Source organism: Aythya fuligula, chromosome 8 (genome assembly GCF_009819795.1).
Source record: "Aythya fuligula isolate bAytFul2 chromosome 8, bAytFul2.pri, whole genome shotgun sequence".
In the NCBI taxonomy this organism is placed as follows: Eukaryota; Metazoa; Chordata; class Aves; order Anseriformes; family Anatidae; genus Aythya; species Aythya fuligula.
This window is the reverse complement of record NC_045566.1, coordinates 6,802,553-6,819,931: the sequence shown is the minus strand read 5'-3', so window position 1 is coordinate 6,819,931 and position 17,379 is coordinate 6,802,553. Positions and strand designations below refer to the sequence as shown.

General features: G+C 33.9%; 1 protein-coding gene across 2 annotated transcripts in view; it reads right to left on the bottom strand.

The window, feature by feature from the left end:
* FAF1 (Fas associated factor 1) overlaps positions 1–17,379 on the bottom strand; it is a 158,355-nt gene that overhangs the window by 103,919 nt on the left and 37,057 nt on the right. For both annotated transcript variants that reach the window (XM_032191904.1, XM_032191903.1), the window contains exons 6-7: positions 17,083–17,171; positions 8,824–8,929 (exon numbers count right to left, since the gene is read on the bottom strand). In XM_032191904.1, the coding sequence (XP_032047795.1) occupies positions 8,824–8,929; positions 17,083–17,171 (195 nt within the window). The remainder of the gene's footprint in view (positions 1–8,823; positions 8,930–17,082; positions 17,172–17,379) is intronic.

Genomic DNA, 17,379 nt, shown 5'->3' with positions numbered 1-17,379 from the left:
ATTTCACTATAGAGATATACACAGAATAATTAATGTAATTTAAGACCACAGTAATCAAAATAAATATGATTTGTATAAAGTAAATGCAAAAGAAAAAGAAGTGAAGTTTAAAAAAATTCTTTTCATTGTTTCTGAGACAATCATACATGTTAGTGATCACTGGAAGAATGATTAAGTAAATACAAAAGCTAATAGCCTTGCTCCTCACAAGATACAATATTGTCAAAATTCTTGCTCCAAGCTTTTTCAGTCGACTGAGATGACCCTGTACGAAAATGCTTGTTTTGATTATGTCTACTTTGCCTAAGCTACAAGGCCATGTATAGTGACAGCTGCATTTGGAAGCAGCTTAAAACAAATTTTATCTTAGTGGCACCTAATCCAGAGACTGGTACAAGCAGCATGGAAAAGTCAGTGTCAAAATTAAACAATGAAGGCTTTTCTAGGAACAGATGCTTTTTGCCTGCAGCTGTAAAAACCTTAAAACAATCCTATACCCCACTGTCTGGTCACGCAACTATCACAAAGCAAGGCATAAATTTTGCCACTTATTGCAAATGTTTACTGAGAGCTTCTATAACCCTTTTTAAAAACAGTAACAGGGATTTATTGAGGGTGATTATGAGGCCATTTTATCCTTTAAATGAGTGCAAGGCTCTTCAATTTATGCTCATGATTCTCAGTAAAAATACAAAAGACTAACTTTTTAAGTTTGTGTTTTACAAAGACATAGGAATATAACAAAAAAATGATAAAAGATGTGTTTACTAAAGAGATAGTGCACTGCCTCACTACAATGTTATGGACTGGACAAAGACAAAAGTTATTAATTCACAGGTGAAATGGCAACTGAATATTTTCTTTGCATAATGATTACAGAATTATAGAGCTACCGTTACACTATTGCTAAGATACTGTAGCCCATTTCAGTGTCTTACCTCTACAACTACTACTTTAAACATTCTCATCACCTCAACCCTCTATAAAAATTACTCTCTCTTAAATGAATGCACTAATATAGCTTATATTTAGGTTTAAACTTTATCTTGCTGAAAAACGTCTGTAACTGAATGAATAGAAGTAAAGCATCGGTTCCCAATTAAGTGAGCAATTTACAATGTCACGAATCTAGTTGTGTTCCATATGAACTGAAGAGGTTTTTAGATTAGCTTCTGTTGTGTATTTAAAAGTGATAGCACCAACATGATTTACATAAGTACAATATTTTCAAATATTTTCTCACCAAGCAAGCACTCTAAAATTGTGAAGTGTTTCCTTTCTTACTCAAGTTAAAAAAAAAAAAAAAAAAACATTTTCCCGAACAACAGTTCATTAGCACCTCACTATTTATAAGTATAATTGGGTTGTTTGATGAGAAAACATGAGAGAACACTGTGCCTACTATAATTCGCACAAATAGAAATTTCATTGTTTGAAAACAAATCAGCAATTTAATGATTTTTTTTCAAATATAAGTGTATATCATGCAATAATAGAAGTGATCATACTATAGTTAACATAGGATAGAAAGGTTAATTCATGGTCTGGTACACTTCAATTTACAAGCTGTAAATTATTTTTTTAATTGTGAAAAACATGAATATTTCATTTTTGATTCAACTAAATAGAGTTTATACACATAGCAGGGCTATTCTGTTTAGCTACAGAGTATTGCTTTCCCACTTTAAACAGCCCTGGAACTAGGAACGTGGCTGTTTAATATGTTCATAAAGCTGCTTAGGTTCTCTTGTCATTACATGCTAACACCTTTTTAATAGCTAGCATTATGATAGAAGCAGAAAAATTCCCCACCTCTGAAAGTAAAACAACAAATATTCAGAATCAGAATAGCAAGTGATGGTTTTAATGGCGGGTTTTTAAAAATTCAGGGTTTTAAATTAGGTCTTGATCCCCAAAATCCTTAGCATCTTTAAATTACACAAGCAAAGCCATTCAATTCAACGTGATTACTTGTAAAATAAGGACAACTCACATGACTGAGCATTTATGGACCAGAACCTATAAGCAAAATTATAACAATGACTCCTCATTACTTTCAAATTCAAATAAATTGATCCTTATCTTTTGAGAGTTTCTGGACATTTATGGACAGAGTGCAATAGAGACAGGGAACGAAAGAAAGAAAGAAGAGGGAGATATAAACATGCACCCAGAACTACAAGCGTCGACAAATCGAAAGCTAACAGATGTGTGACTTCTAATTAGTTATAATAATCTGTGCTGCAACGCCAGTAGAACAAGCCTCTCCTTCCTTTGGAAATTAAACTGCCTCCTTTGGAAGTTTTAAACTCTCTGGGTGCTTCTAAATTTATGCAAGAAAAAAAATGTCACTTTCAGTAAATTTTAGATATCTACAGTGATAACTTTATGAAAGGAAAATATTAAATTATAATTATCCTAAACAGACACAGTCTTGTGAAACTAACCCTACATTCATATGAAAATACAAAGCATTGACTATAATGAATTTGATTCATCCTTGGACACAAAGCTTTACCACAGTAAACTCAGTCAACTGTTGCTCTTGCTTTTATATTCATAGTACTTAAATAGCGCACTTTAAAACAAAAAAAACTCCAATTGGCTTTTCATACATCCACCCTCCCCAAAAATAACGCACTTGAAAAACCCAAATGATATGAAAAGGCTTCAAGGCCTCTTTTCTCCTTTTCACAGCACTTTTTTTTTTATTTCTGTTTGCAGTAATCTGCCTTTCACTTTCTCATTGCTACAGAACAAACGAGGAGGCTCAGCACTTTGAAAAGGGGGCTCAATGTGTAATGGGTCCACTAGAATTAATTTAGTTGCACCAAATCCATTGAGCAGCGAGGTTTTTTTCTCTTCTCAAATCATTTTGAGTCGGACGCAGCCCCCAGCCTTTGTAATTCTAGTAAAGCACTTAAAGTGCACAGTAGGTGTTCATCAGGACCATCTGGTCAAAAGCAAAACAAGCTGCTGATTTTGCCTTTGAATAGAATGAAGCAAGTGTGAATTAGTCTCTTCAATTAGCACTATTACAACCTGTCAAGTGCATATTGTAAAACAGGATTATTACAGTATTGGTCACCAGTGCAATTATTTACTCTCTGCCTTTTCTTGCATATAAAAATGTCCATGTTTACTAGTTTTTGATAACTGGAGATCGGTTCTTTAATGATATGCACGTCCAAACCCACTGAAAGCAGATTACAGGTTATGAAACATATTCGGGCAGGAATATGGTAAGCTTCATAATTAAAGCGAAGTAAAGGAGAGCCCTGCCATTACCTCCGAGCGCTGCTTCTGTTGCATGAAAAGGGAAATGGTTGTATACCTTCAGCAGTACAACCTCTCAGAAACGGATCTCTAAAGTCAGATATTGAGATATTTTAAATGCCTAATAAAGCTGTCACTTGGAACAGGTACAGAATAGGTATTTCCCTCCTTCTTTCCCAAGCAACTTCATTTTCCATGTAATCCATAACATGATCACTTACAAAGTTTATCCCAGTCTTTTCGGTAAATGCAGTGTAGTTTAGCAATGTGCTGGTTTTCTTTTTCTAAAAAACTCTCCCCCCCAAAAAAACAAGAAGCTGATTGAGCTTTTTAAAATAGATTTCTCTCTCCTTGTTTAAGTCAAAACACAGCTAACTCATTTACCACTGCAGAACACTGATGGTATCACAGTGATAGATGCTTAAATTACATATAATGTTGTTATTACTGTAAATTGAATATAGTTTTTACATACATTTCTTGAGAAAGCAAAAAAAATGTGCAATTTTCGCAAACATAATCTAAGTATCAAGTACAATCAATATAGCCACAACCTATTTTACTAGTTTTCTGATACTAAGAAAATAATTGAACAACAGTGTGGAATGTCTGTGCATCTATTAAATACAAAAAGAAGTGTTACTGATTTTTATCAGCATAAGAATAGTTTTTAACTATTTTAAAGTAATTAAAAATCTCAAGAATATAACATCTGTTCTGAAACTGTTAATGTATGCACAATATTTGGAGATGGTTGTATTATTATGTCTGGCAAATGTATTAAATTACAACTTTGTAGTTACGTAACTGCAAAGAACAATGTTATCTACACATACATTTTGTGTCCCACCACCAATGTCTGACCTTTCCTATGGGTGATCTCAGACAACAGTAATTGGTTTGAAAATATTTTGTACAAATACCATAAATCAGATGTAAAAAAACCTACAAAACCTTCAGCTGGATTTTTTTTCTGTATGTTGAAAGCAATTAGTCTGCTCGCCTATATTTATGTATTGCAATTATTTAAGCCCTTCAAATCATTTTTTGCCTGCATGTACATAAATGTTGCTTTTGTATCTTGTTTCACATTCATAAACTTATCAAAAAAGTTTTTACAAATTCAGTACAAAGGACTTCAAACTGTCTTTAGGGTCTGGCAACACAGAATTTATAGTTTCTCTCATCCCAAGCAGTTCTGTGTACAAATAGTTCCTCCTCCTGCCTGTAGTGCTATTGGATACATTGCTTTTCTTATTCCATCTTAGCCAGTAAGTCTATAGGGAACAAAGAACAAATATATTACCTATGACAGGTGACAGGGATGCTAAGATACTAGCCTCTGATTAGTTTATTGGCTAAAGGAATGGAATAAAGAGCAGATGCAGCTATGCAAAGACAGCCTGTATTTAGGGACCCATCCTTGCATTGTTTGTACAGATTTTATGTTTTACTAGGAATTATAGAACCTAGTACATGCTTTATCTAGTATTCTCAACTGGAATCTCCAACAGTTAGAAAAAAATATACAAAAAAAAAATCACTGATCTCCAAGAGGCCTGATGTTTCTGCATATTTAACTTGTCCACCCTTTAACAGCCACAGCTTGTGTACACTGGATACTTCTGTAATCCTGCACACAGGAATCACAAAAAAGGCTTCAAAGTCTTTACCGACAGTAAAACAGACAAATGCAAACTCCTTGTTTTTAATGGAGGTATCCAGTTTGATAAAATTTACTGAATTTTTTCCCATGTCGCCAATTAAAACAACAAAAAGTGCAAAGCGTGCTTTTGTGACAGAGAGGTTCTCAATTCAAAAAGTTTTCTGCAAATTAGTTTGACTGTGTATACTTCAGGATAGGAGTATCCTTGCTTTCCATGAAATATTTAAATATTCCCCCCATGTAAAGGGCTGTCTTTCACCTCTATCAAATAATGCAACTACAACTTGAAAAAATTGAAACACAGCAAAAATATTATTTTTAAAGTAAGTTCATCAGAATAGCCAGAAAACAATTTATGTTAAATAAGGCAATGCATTAAATATATGCATATTTAGCAAATAGCTTGTTAAATCAAATTTTAAAAGTTCTCTTACTTCAGCAAGGGATAACCTCCACAAGTTATTTTAGCAGAATAAACAGTATGTATTCAGGCAGAAAACTTGTTTTAGTCTTTTATGTATTAGCAGTTCAAATTTGTTAGAACTGTCCTTATTTAACCATAAAATACATTGGAAATGTATTAATTTACAGTCTCCAAACTGGCACAAACCCTACTAATTTCCCCTTAAAATGCGGATCATGGAAAAAAGTAATCATGATATTTCCCAGAACAGTATCTGCCCAGAATTAATTTAATACTGCAATTTTACAAGAACAAACAGATGTCAGAAGCCTGTGACACAGATTAATTTGCAATTTAGGCCAACATGTTATCATTAACTTTCTAACTTAACCACTCCCCTGCTTGACTCACCAAAAAAAAAAAAAAAAAAAAAAAAAAAAAATCCAATATCCAGTTCGATAATTTAAGTTTCGTTTTTTATTTCATTTCTAAGTTTCCCTATAGGCTGATGAGCCCGCATCAATATAATTGAGAGTAACTTAGATTTTTTAAAAATGAGAAATTATACCTTAATATGTGAAGAGTTGAAGATGCAGATAAAGCAAGTGGAAAAAAAAAAAAAAAAAAAAAGCATTTTCATGTATCATCCAAAATCCAAATACGATTTAATACAAGAGAAATTGTGGAAGCCAACCTGAGTACTACAACTTCAGGCTTCTCACATTAGAGATTTTTCAGTCAGGTTGTTTCCCTATTAAACAGCAAGATTTTTTATTTTTTTATTTTTTAAATAACAAATCATTTAAATATCATTTACTATTAAACATGTATTCTAAACAATTAAAACAGAGAACTGAAGCAACAGTAATGCACAGGAGATAGCTCACTCAATTCTGCATTTAAACCTTTGCAAAATATTTATGACAGTTTTGAAAGGGTAGAGGGATTTTAGGAAAACTTGGAAAAAATGTTAGTTCTGTAAATTTTAAGGAAAAGATAACAACAAACCTAACAACTAGCCCTAGAGAGAGAGTTGCACCCAACTGTGGCAAGCAGTAGAACATTTATAGAATTTTAAATATTTCTTTTAATAATTGATGTAGTCATTTTGAATCTTTCTGCATAGGATATACCATGTGAGTAGATTGCATTAACACTGCTTAAACACTTCAACTTGTCAGTATGGCCAACTCGATTTCTGAAATATTTGCAGTATTTTCCCATCGAAACAGTAATAAAGGTAGAATAAATATATGCCACTGCTTTATAATCACTGAACATTAATGAATATTTTATGTCTTTTTAAATCTCCCTGTTTAATTTAAAAGGGTGAAATTAAGTCTCCTCCCTGCAATATGCCAATTATCTGTAAATCAAACAATAACTTGGCCATTATACTCCTTTTTGTTAATATACCAGAAGCTAATTTGAAAACACTGAATGGCATTTTTAGGTAATAATTGAATAGTCCTTCCTGCCCTCTTGTGGTTGGCAACTGCAACTTCCACGAAGCTTTTCCACGATTACGAAAATATACCAGAAGGAAAGTAAACTATTAATTTGTTAAAGTGTGAACATGAGAGTGAAGGAAAAAAAAATATCTATTGGTCTCTGGAAACAATTGAGACGTGGCATTGAAAAGAATGAAAGGTATCACCAATTTCTCCAAATCACACAAAGTAACTAGATTTCAAGCATTTGCTACAATGTTTGCTCTATGCTAAAAGAAAAAAAAAATTAAAAAGTCATTAGGGAGTTAACATACAAAACAGCTCTTGTTTTCTGTAATTAGACAAATGTTCGCCAACCCTTTTACCTCAGCCAAGTCCCCAGTGATTTCCACAAGACTTTGTATAGACATATTCACCTGTTCACTATCAAGTGCACAAGTCCACAGTTTTTTTTCATTTTACCCTTTAAATTAATTATCTTCATAATTTTATACACAATATTGGACGTGATACGTAGACACAAAGGAGCAAGGCAAATAAAGGTTTGATGCTCATGCTAATAAGGGTATGGGGTGGTAGACTCAGGGGGAGCTTTTGGTTGTTTAAGGGAGAAAATTGTAACTCACTTTTAAATTGAGTTGACTCTGTACAATAACATGCTGACTGTAACCTACCATTAATAACAAGAAAATTTCAGTGCATGTAAAGCCTAAATTCCCATGCACCATCACAGCTTCCTGGATCCTTTAAGACTGGAGAGTAGTAGTTGATATAGCATAGATAAAAATAAATGGGCGATACGTATGTGTGATATGTTTTCTTCTAGAATCTCACAATTTAAAAATACAAGTAATTTGAAGATTTATAGAAATAAATTACTAAAATATTAATTTTTAAAGAGTAAGAGCTTGGCCCCTCAAAAAACAAACTGATGCAACTTCATTTGTGTGCTTGTATTAAAAAACTAATAGAATTTACTATTAAAGGTTTAGAAAGGTAAAATGCTTTCATGCAGAGGATAAAAATAGAATTTACATCTTAAGAATAAGGTTCGCAATGAAAACAAAACAGTTACTTTTCACTGTTGCATGGGCTATTTCTCTGATATAAAAATGTTACAGGAACTTAAAATAATTCTTTCTACAATGTCACCTCACCTCATGAGAAAAACTTCCATAAAACGTCCTCAACAAGACTGAGAGAAGACACAAATCAATAGCAAACACAAGTTTAATGTGAAGAGCAAACGTTTAATCTTAATATGTTGTGAAGTTAATCCTTAAGATTCTTATTTCTAGATTGTTTGTCATATTTCCAGAAGTTAGTGGGTTATATGGGAAGTAATACTGAAAACATGTGGCCTTAGATACATCATGAAGCATCAGACAATATACAGACAATATCAGACAATAACCTTTGGCTTCAGAAAGGAATTAAAAATATGCAAGGACTGCTTGCTCTAAATTCTGAGCATCCCGATTCATATAAGAGATATTTGTTTCTATAGAACTTAATTCTGATGAAGTTCTCTACAACATCACCCCTTGCTGGCCATTCGACAGAATGGCAGTGACATCCATTATACACAGAAACCATTTGGCTACCAAGCCAGGAAGAGTTAGAGCATTATAATAGCAACCAGCACTGGTAGAGGTGCCTACAAAACGGAGATGGAACTGCTTAACAGAAGGGAAGACAGCAAAAGGTTCAAGGGGCTTAAAAATAAAACGTAATTTGAACAACTGCCTTTCCTCGTCATTGTAGAGTACCTCAATAGAGGCTGTTCACATATTTTGCTATTACAATGTAAAAAGTAACATCTTTTCTGCATAACTTAATTGCAAACTTTTTTTTAGGCCAAGCTCTTTAATCAAGTTATCGCAATCTTCATGATCCAGTTGATTAAACCAAAAAGATGACTAATAAAATAAAGGAATTTCCAACTAGGCCATGTAAACTCTCTTTCACAGAGCTGGCATTAGCTATAACGAGCTACATTTATTCTTCAGCTGTGAAACACCACTCACCTCCTGAATGGTACTGCTTCCTGAGAAGTTGAGGTTGTACTCCCGCTGGACTTCTCGATGGGTGACGAGCAGCATGAAGTTTTGATTTAATGACTCCTGCAAGGCCCTGAAATGGTTGAAAGAAAAACAAGAAAATCAGGGATAAGCATGTTATAGCTTGTTTTACAGTTAGATGCAAAAACCCCAGGGTACCCTAAACTCTACATGGACAAGTCCAGGCACAACATTATCATCTCTCTTTTCACTCTTAAATGCAAGGAAGCATGCTGAGAATGACCAAAGGCCATTCCTGAACTCCTTCCTTAATAAGATGACTGCAGCCTTTAAAGCTCTTCTAATGTTAAATATTCTCAAAATTGAGAGTCACATTATCTTCATGAACATCAGGTATATTTAGCACTCATTATGCCATTAGGCTTGTAAGCATATTGATGACCAGACAAAACACCAAGCTACAATGCACGTTAAAAACTGATGGTAAGTAGAATAAGGCAAAGCATGCTCTCACTTCTCTAGGGTTACCTGAAGCATAAATCAAATGGAAATGCCTTAGTTTCATTCAAAGCACATAAACCCAGCTAATTAGAACTGGAAAAGTAACCACAGCAAAATTTCTCTTGTGGTTATTGACTATTTAGAAAAGTTAGTTCTGCTCAAATTATTTTAACTGCATATTAAAATATCTTTAATAACATAAGCTCAAAGAAAATCTTAAGATACAGATTAAACAGGTCAACATTAAGTCACAAAGTTTGTTTTTTTTTTTTTTTCCCAGTAACAAAACATCTAGATGTTAAAAAGGCATCCTGTTTAATTAGGTACAAAGTTATGCAACTATCTACTTTTCAAAACAGAAGACAGGACTTGGCTATAGACAGGGCAATTCTAGCTACATATGAATTAATATAGGCTACAGAAATGCACTATAACATACCTTGCTACATTTCTAAATAGTATTTAATGCAGCGTTGACCTGTTCAGTGGCATATGGAATTAAATTGGGTCTATCTACTTCTTTTTTCCTATAACACACTCTTATAAGAATGCAAAATTTTTTTTCCTTCAGATCTTCACTGTTTGATGACACTTCACCATGCCATTCCTCTAAGCAATAAAGGACTAATTCTGTATGCAGATGAGCACAGCTGTATCTTAAGACACAAGAAGGCAAGACTGCTGGATTACTTGAGTCTTGATTTGTTAGTTTTTCCTTCTACTGTAATTACCGATCTGCACTTTGGCTGCTCAGATGGCAAGGAACCCATGCAATACTCAATGGATGCTTTAGCAAGAGATGCACTATTTGCTTTAGCATCTCAAGAAAAATTACCTTACAAACTCAGCAACATAATTTGGATTCTGTGACATCTTAAACATAACAATCACACACGACAAAACAAAATCATGAAGTGCCAGTTCTCTTGTCTTTTATGTGTTTTTGTAATAAGGAAGATGAATTTAATTATTTGTTAATGTTAGGTATGTTCAAATGTATGACAGACACTACATATGTAACTGAAATAATTAATCTACATCGAATGTTAACTTAGCTCCACTTGTCACAAAATCTTTTAAAAACAGGCTAGAAAATTTTAAAAATACTTCACAGTCCTGCATAGGAGAAAAAAACAGTCTGAAAAGATGCACACCTATTTTCAAAGGTATTTCTAATTTAACCTCTAACAGTAAGTTTAGCATTGCTGTAACCTTATTTTCTTTCAGCAAATGTTCCGGAGCAACTAAAATACACTGCTGTGCTTTTTCAGGTTCTGATTTTTTTTTTTTTTTTTTTTAAATACTGGAGGCAAGTGATATATGTAACTGTTCTAAAAATATTATTAATTACAGCATATGTGAATGACTCCGGATTCCATATGGGGTCACACAAGGCTCTATTACAGCTTTTTGTTGTTGTTTTTGACTTTCTGAAAATCTTTAGATGGAAACTGATAGCGTGATTCATGTTTTCATTCTGTAATTGATGTAAGCATAGAATGAAACAGGCTAGTTAGATCAAACCCTCAGTCTCTCACGGTATGCATAATACATACACTTAAATACCATCCAGATCCAAAATATGGTATGCTCAAGAAAAATAGATATGTATGTGTTCATAGGAAAGGTTTTCCATTTCTCTACTTCATCTGGATGTGATAGCAGCAAATATTTAGAAAAGAAAGAAAAAACTCTTCAAACACAGTTATTTTAAATTAAGTGCTTTAAAATTAAAAGCTTCAGTTTTCAAAGTAAGTAATGATTTTGACACCTCTACATTTTGGATTTCTGAACAAGACAAGCTAAACATTAAATATTGAGAATTTTCTTGTTAACATTCATAGCCAAATACAGTCAAAGAGCAGGCTGAAAATTAAGCTGGATAAGAAAAAAAAATCACTTTTTCTTCAGAAAACAAAGAACATAATGAAGAATTGTACAGGATAATGCTTACATAGAAACATAGACTGGGTTAACTGACCCAATCCTTTGGGGTCCCATATCAAAACTTCATATGGCCTTGAAGCCAGAAGACATGGGCCACGTATGTTCTGAAGTCAAAGGGAGGAGGAGTTGTCGTGCACTTATGGGCAGGATGTGACCACCAACTCCTCCACGTACCAGCGCTCCCCTGTGAGACTGGGTTGGTTTGTACATGGAGCTAGAGAGCCAGCAGTGTCAGTCTCCTCCCAGATTTGTTTCCTCCCACAGGGATTTTGGATTACCCCAAATTCTTTGTGGCAATAAAACTCTGACTCCAAACATAAAATAAATTGCCATAAAATTGCAATTTCAGCCATTAAAACTCTGATCAAATGCACAAAATGAAGTTCTTTAAGCAGGAGACTGCTCCTTGACAGTAAGCTGAACCTTTGCGTTCTCCCCCAATGCCTTTTTTTTTTAAATAAAAAATAAACTTTTTAAGAGATGCACATAACTGTACTAAGACGGCTGCTTTTGAACACTATGAACATTTCTAAAGCTATGGCTTCAGTGTTTGCAGCAGTTTCATTTTCCTGCAAATGCTATCAGTCGACTACAATCTTCCAAATGAAATATCTGCATTAAAAGAAGAATAAGAAAAGAAAAATCAGGGCCAAACTCTATTTCCCAATGAAGTTAAGATTTATTTTTTAGTTTTTGCCATCAACACTAACAGAATTTAATTAATCTGCAGATTAATTAGTGGTGAAAGGAAATCAAATTCTAGAAACAGGTTTAAAGTAGGCCACTTCTGTCAGCAGCATCTCCCCCCTACTGCAAGCCCTAGCTCTCCAAAGCATTTGCTGATAGGTTATACACATTGATGTTACATTTTTTCCCCTCAGCTGGATGATTATGCTTTCACTATTATGCACAGGAGCCAAGGACACTTGAAAGTACTTTCAGGTACCAATCTTCCAATACAGGAAATCTGACAACACCCAAAAAAAGGAGCAAGTCTGAGAACAGACAAAAGAAAACAGACCTGAGCCCAGTCATTCAGTCATTGCTCTGACCAGTTTTAGCAAGAGAAACCTCAATCAGTTTAGGATTTCATATGGATTGCCTATATAGCCTTGGTTATCGGCATTATCACAATGAGTAGAAAGCTCAGCAATGGACCAGGATTCAACTGAGGTTGAAATTTATAATATGCAACCAAAACCACTCCTCCCTAAAACTTAAATTTCAAGCAACAAAAGTTGCTTGAAACTGAAAATACCAAATGCTCAATTAACAGTTGGGAAGGAGTTTATTCACTAGCTACTCCACCCAAATTCCAATACAGCACAATTTATAAACAAGTGTAATAAATTAAGAGAAACAATATTTCGCCCCAAAGTGTGTAATAACAAATGATGCTAAACTTAAGGGGACAGCAACTGTTCAATCAGTCTATGAAATGCTGAAGTAAGATGATATTAGAGTTTTTATTTATTATATTTTAAACTTTCAGCTTTACTATTTTTTTCTTGTGCTGTAACAATATATAAAATGCATTGGTTGTATCCATTTTTAAATGAATGCCTTAATGCTTTGATTTCTGATGTAATACTTCACTTAGTATTTTTCTTTGAAATTTTAGTAATATATATATTTTTTAACTTTAAAGCCAAAAGTGTATCTTTAATCAGCGAACAGCAAGTGATCCATTTCTTTTTTTTTTTTTTTTTTTTTTTACTTCTCTATTTAATTGAAATGCATTCAGAATTAGGCAGTAGCTTCTTCAGTCACAAGATTTCCCCCAAAATCTCTGAATTTTATATAAATAGGCATGACACAAGGTAATTAACATTTCCATTTTAAACTTACAGATTTATACAAGCTCATGTCAACAGAAGTCCAAATTTACTGTAATTACAGATTATTTACATTAAAACAAAATAAGAAATCAGTATGTAAATGTAATGTTTGTTGTAGCTAATGCAGCAGGAGATGGTAGATTAGGTTCAAACAGCAATCAGTTAGCAAATCTGGCTAACATGTAAATGAGCAGAAGCCCTTGTGTTTACATTCTACTGCATTTTAAACTTCAGGATTTTTAAACTGTCTCATGAGCAGATGTGAAAATAAAACATTAATCTTACCATTCTTATTGAAGCTTTCAAAGTAACTAAAGCAAGGCACTGCTCCTGTCCAGCTAAACAGACAATACTAATAACTGGAGTTGCAGGTTACATCCTTCTTAATTAACACTCCGCAACAGTTGATAACGTACACCAAAACCCCATGTCACAACCACCACTGCTCTGCAACAACCTAAAAAGCACGTACTCAGCAAAACACAGACCCATTACTTGACATGTATATATAATTTTTATTCCTATCCACACAGATAATTACATTTCTTAAATAAATTACACTCACTTAGCAAAATCTAGTACTGTAATCATCGCCGAGATATTCAGCTGGTCAAACAGCTTTTAGCTGCTTTGAACTTTCTGGTGATACATCAAGTATAAAAAAGAAATTAACATTTTCAGCTATTTAGCAAAAAATAAAAAATAAAGTATGAATATAAATTAAATGACATCCATTAATCAAAGTGACAATGAAGGGAAAAAAAAATATAAACAGCACTTCCCAGAACACACAAGACTGAAAGAGAAGACCATCAGGAAGACCCGACTATGTGTCCAGACTCACATGCCTATGCTTTTGATGCTTCCCTTTATCGCATTGTCCTCACCCTTTTTTCCTGAACTGAGTATTACTGGTTTGCAAGAAGCACCTGAGGCACTAAAGGGAAGGAAAGCCACTGTAAGGAAGTGAAGAATCTAATCTGAAATGCCAGTGCCAGTAATCTCTCCCCTTGGACAATTATTTATAGACATTCTTTGGCACCTTTCTGTTTTAAGACTGTTTTCTAAAGGAAATTGTGTTTCTCTCCAACCACCTATGCCATCCAGCAGATTTGTACATATTCACTAGTTTCAAGGAGAACTGAAGATGCTGTAAAGGACTCAAATACTGGGTGTAAATCAATAGGTGAGTAGAAGAAAGGGACCTAAATTACTGCCCACCTTCATAAAAGACTGCAGTAGAAGCATAATGTTTTTATACTGCCTTCCTCTGGCCTTCGATGACAAGGAACTACCATATGATCCGTTGTCATACAACATACCCTGTTGTTTGATACTACCTGCTTACCGGGATTTCAGCTGAAGAACAGAGCCGGGGCAGGATGACAACCTACACAGGTGAAACAGTGACACAGGTGCTACAAAATGCATGAGGGGAACTGAAGCACTGTCAGAGGGAGGCAAGATCAAGGGAAGCATGGAGGGAGAGAGTGAATTACTTTGTTGGGATGAGGCAGGAATTCATCAGAAATCATCCTTCATTATATCCACAGCCCACAGAACATGTTGTTATTGTTCCAGATGTTGGACGTGGATAGGTATGGCTTTGCCAACCCTACAGGTGGTATTTGACATTTAAATTTAATCTTTACACCTCAATTTACTAGCATGCAGTAGTAATTCACTGGGTTTCTATTACCTATAAAAGCTTTAGATATACCACCGATGAATGAAGATGCCCTAGGAGATTTTTGCTTGTTTCAACTGTGGGATCGTTTTGTCATTACATTTAGATGCCAGTTTAAGTCAGTTCTGGGTTAAGTCCATACAGTCTGCCACAAACTTCAATGCCTACCTACCAATACATTGGAAAAGGATGTTTCAAATGCTCCTCTCCCTGAGTGTCAAGAAGAGGCACAGACCAGAGTTTATAGAGCTGTGACCAGATTGCTCCTTTTATGAAGGGCATATCCATAAAATACCACGTACTGAAATCATAGGCTTTTCAAATACCACTTTCTGGAGATATTCAAATCACGACTATTTATCTCTAGTTCAAAACAGAAGGCAGTTGAAGAAAACAGCAGATGAACTCACAAAGTAGGAGGCAAAGTTCTTTAATTTCCATTAATAATACATGCGAGCATCATGCTTTTAAAAAATTGTGGGTAACAAACTAATCTGAATAATAACTGACCTAACAGTAGGCAGTGAACAGTGTAACTGGGTTTGGTACATTGCTTCAATTAGATGTGTTTTGATCTGCATTGATGCTTTAATTGGAGGCAAGCCTCCCCTTTCATCTAGAATTTATGACTTCAGGGAGATGATCTAGCCTTCAAATTATCCTTGTTTAAGTAGCCACTAATTAATCATCGTTTGCTATCCCAAAGCTACCAAATTTATCTTAAAAATATCCAAAACTAAATCTCCTCTTTGGAACACGTATAAACTGTAAAGGTAACGACCACTTTGATTTTACCAGGAAATAAAGTTCTTTTAAACTGTTCATCCAACAAAAAAAACTGGGAACCCTTTATAAAGAGCTTGTTGCTTTTACATAGTTTATTTCAGTTGAAATAAACTACATTCTTTGGAGTCTAGATTTCTTTCCAAAATCAAAGACATTAAAATGACAATACACAAGATAACCATGTATAAAATATTAAAATTGCAAAATGAATTTAAAAAAAAGTAAAGCATCTACATTGTTTTTCCACAGTATTTTCATTGTTCTTCAAGTAGTTCTTTAAGTACAATGGCTTATTGTCCTCACACACAGCCACAGCTCCTGTTTGTACGTACAACTTGCATCTCAGCTCACTACCACCCTCTGTTCCATCACCGCTATTCCCTCTCTTAATGTTTCTATTATTTGTTTATTATCTATAATTTAGATCAGTTTTCTTGTTTCTTCCATAGAACACGGGTTATGTTCATAGATAACTTCTTAGTACTACAGGGACTACTTTTAGTCATTGGGAAACCATCTATTCATTTCTATTGATTGTCAAAGGATTTCCTTTGTCATATTTGTAGAATATTCTACTATTTAACTACAACAGCAGAAAAGCAATTCCCTCTTCAGATAACTTGAAGGGAATCTAGTCTAATGACTATGCAATTTGATCAATTCAAAGTACAATCCTCCCTGCTTGCTTGACATCTTAGGACCAGAGCTACTTTTTTAGACTCAATTACCGTGCACCCTCTAGTGGCCACAGAATAAAATTAATGGTTTTCCTGGTAGGAATACATCTGTGTCTACCGTTGAGAAACAGATGGACAGGAAAGAAAACAAGACAAAACGCTGAAAGCAAAGTAACTGCAAACTGCTCTCTAACAGTAAGGATTCAGTTTTCCATAAAGAAGCATTTAACTTTCAAACCTTTGCAATATTCACTGACATATGAACACTCTGTTAACTTTTTAAGTATTGAAATCAGTAAGAGAAGATACCCTGCCTACTTAGACAAAAGTAGTTATTCAGCCTATTTATGAACATTTTTAAAAGATACAAAGAAATAATATAACAAATATTTCAGAAAGAAAATTCTGATCAGCTGGTAACAATTTCTACATGTTTATCTTAAATGAATCAACCTAACGCAATAAATTATGAAAGGCCAGCTTTAATTTAAAAACACTTACTCGCAGTGGAAATGAAAGTCACCACACCTGGAAGGTATAAAACTCTGTATGCACCTAAGTAATTCATTAATTCATGTAGCACACCAAAGTTTTTTTTCTTTTTTTTTTTTTTTAAATAACCACTTTTCCCTTAATTTCAACAGTAAGGTACTGAGGTAGTTAATCCCAACACTTGCCTCTTCAACCACTTAAAACTGGCTGCAGGTTCCTAAAAGGATACATGATGTGGCTTCACAAAAAATAAGAAAAATAAAAATAAATAAAAAATAATAATAATTAAAAAAAAATAAAGAATCATACAAGTAGAACATATGGCTAAAAGACTTACCCAGAATGACTTGAAGAAGGAAGAGGCAGGTCAGGTGTTAGAACATAAAGACTATTATTTTTTGGCAAGTGTAGAGTTTTTAAAACAGTCTGAGGAAAGAAAAATCATTGTAAATATTGTAAATACACAGCATTTGCTGATTTTGACATATTAGTTTATTCTACTTCTTTTAATTCTTGACAATACCATCAAATTTTTGTTTCAAGACATACTTGCTATGAATTTAATAACAGTATTTTTGTAGCTGTGCCATGTTTTAAATAAAACAACAAAAAGTGATTTTTTGGTAATGTTTTA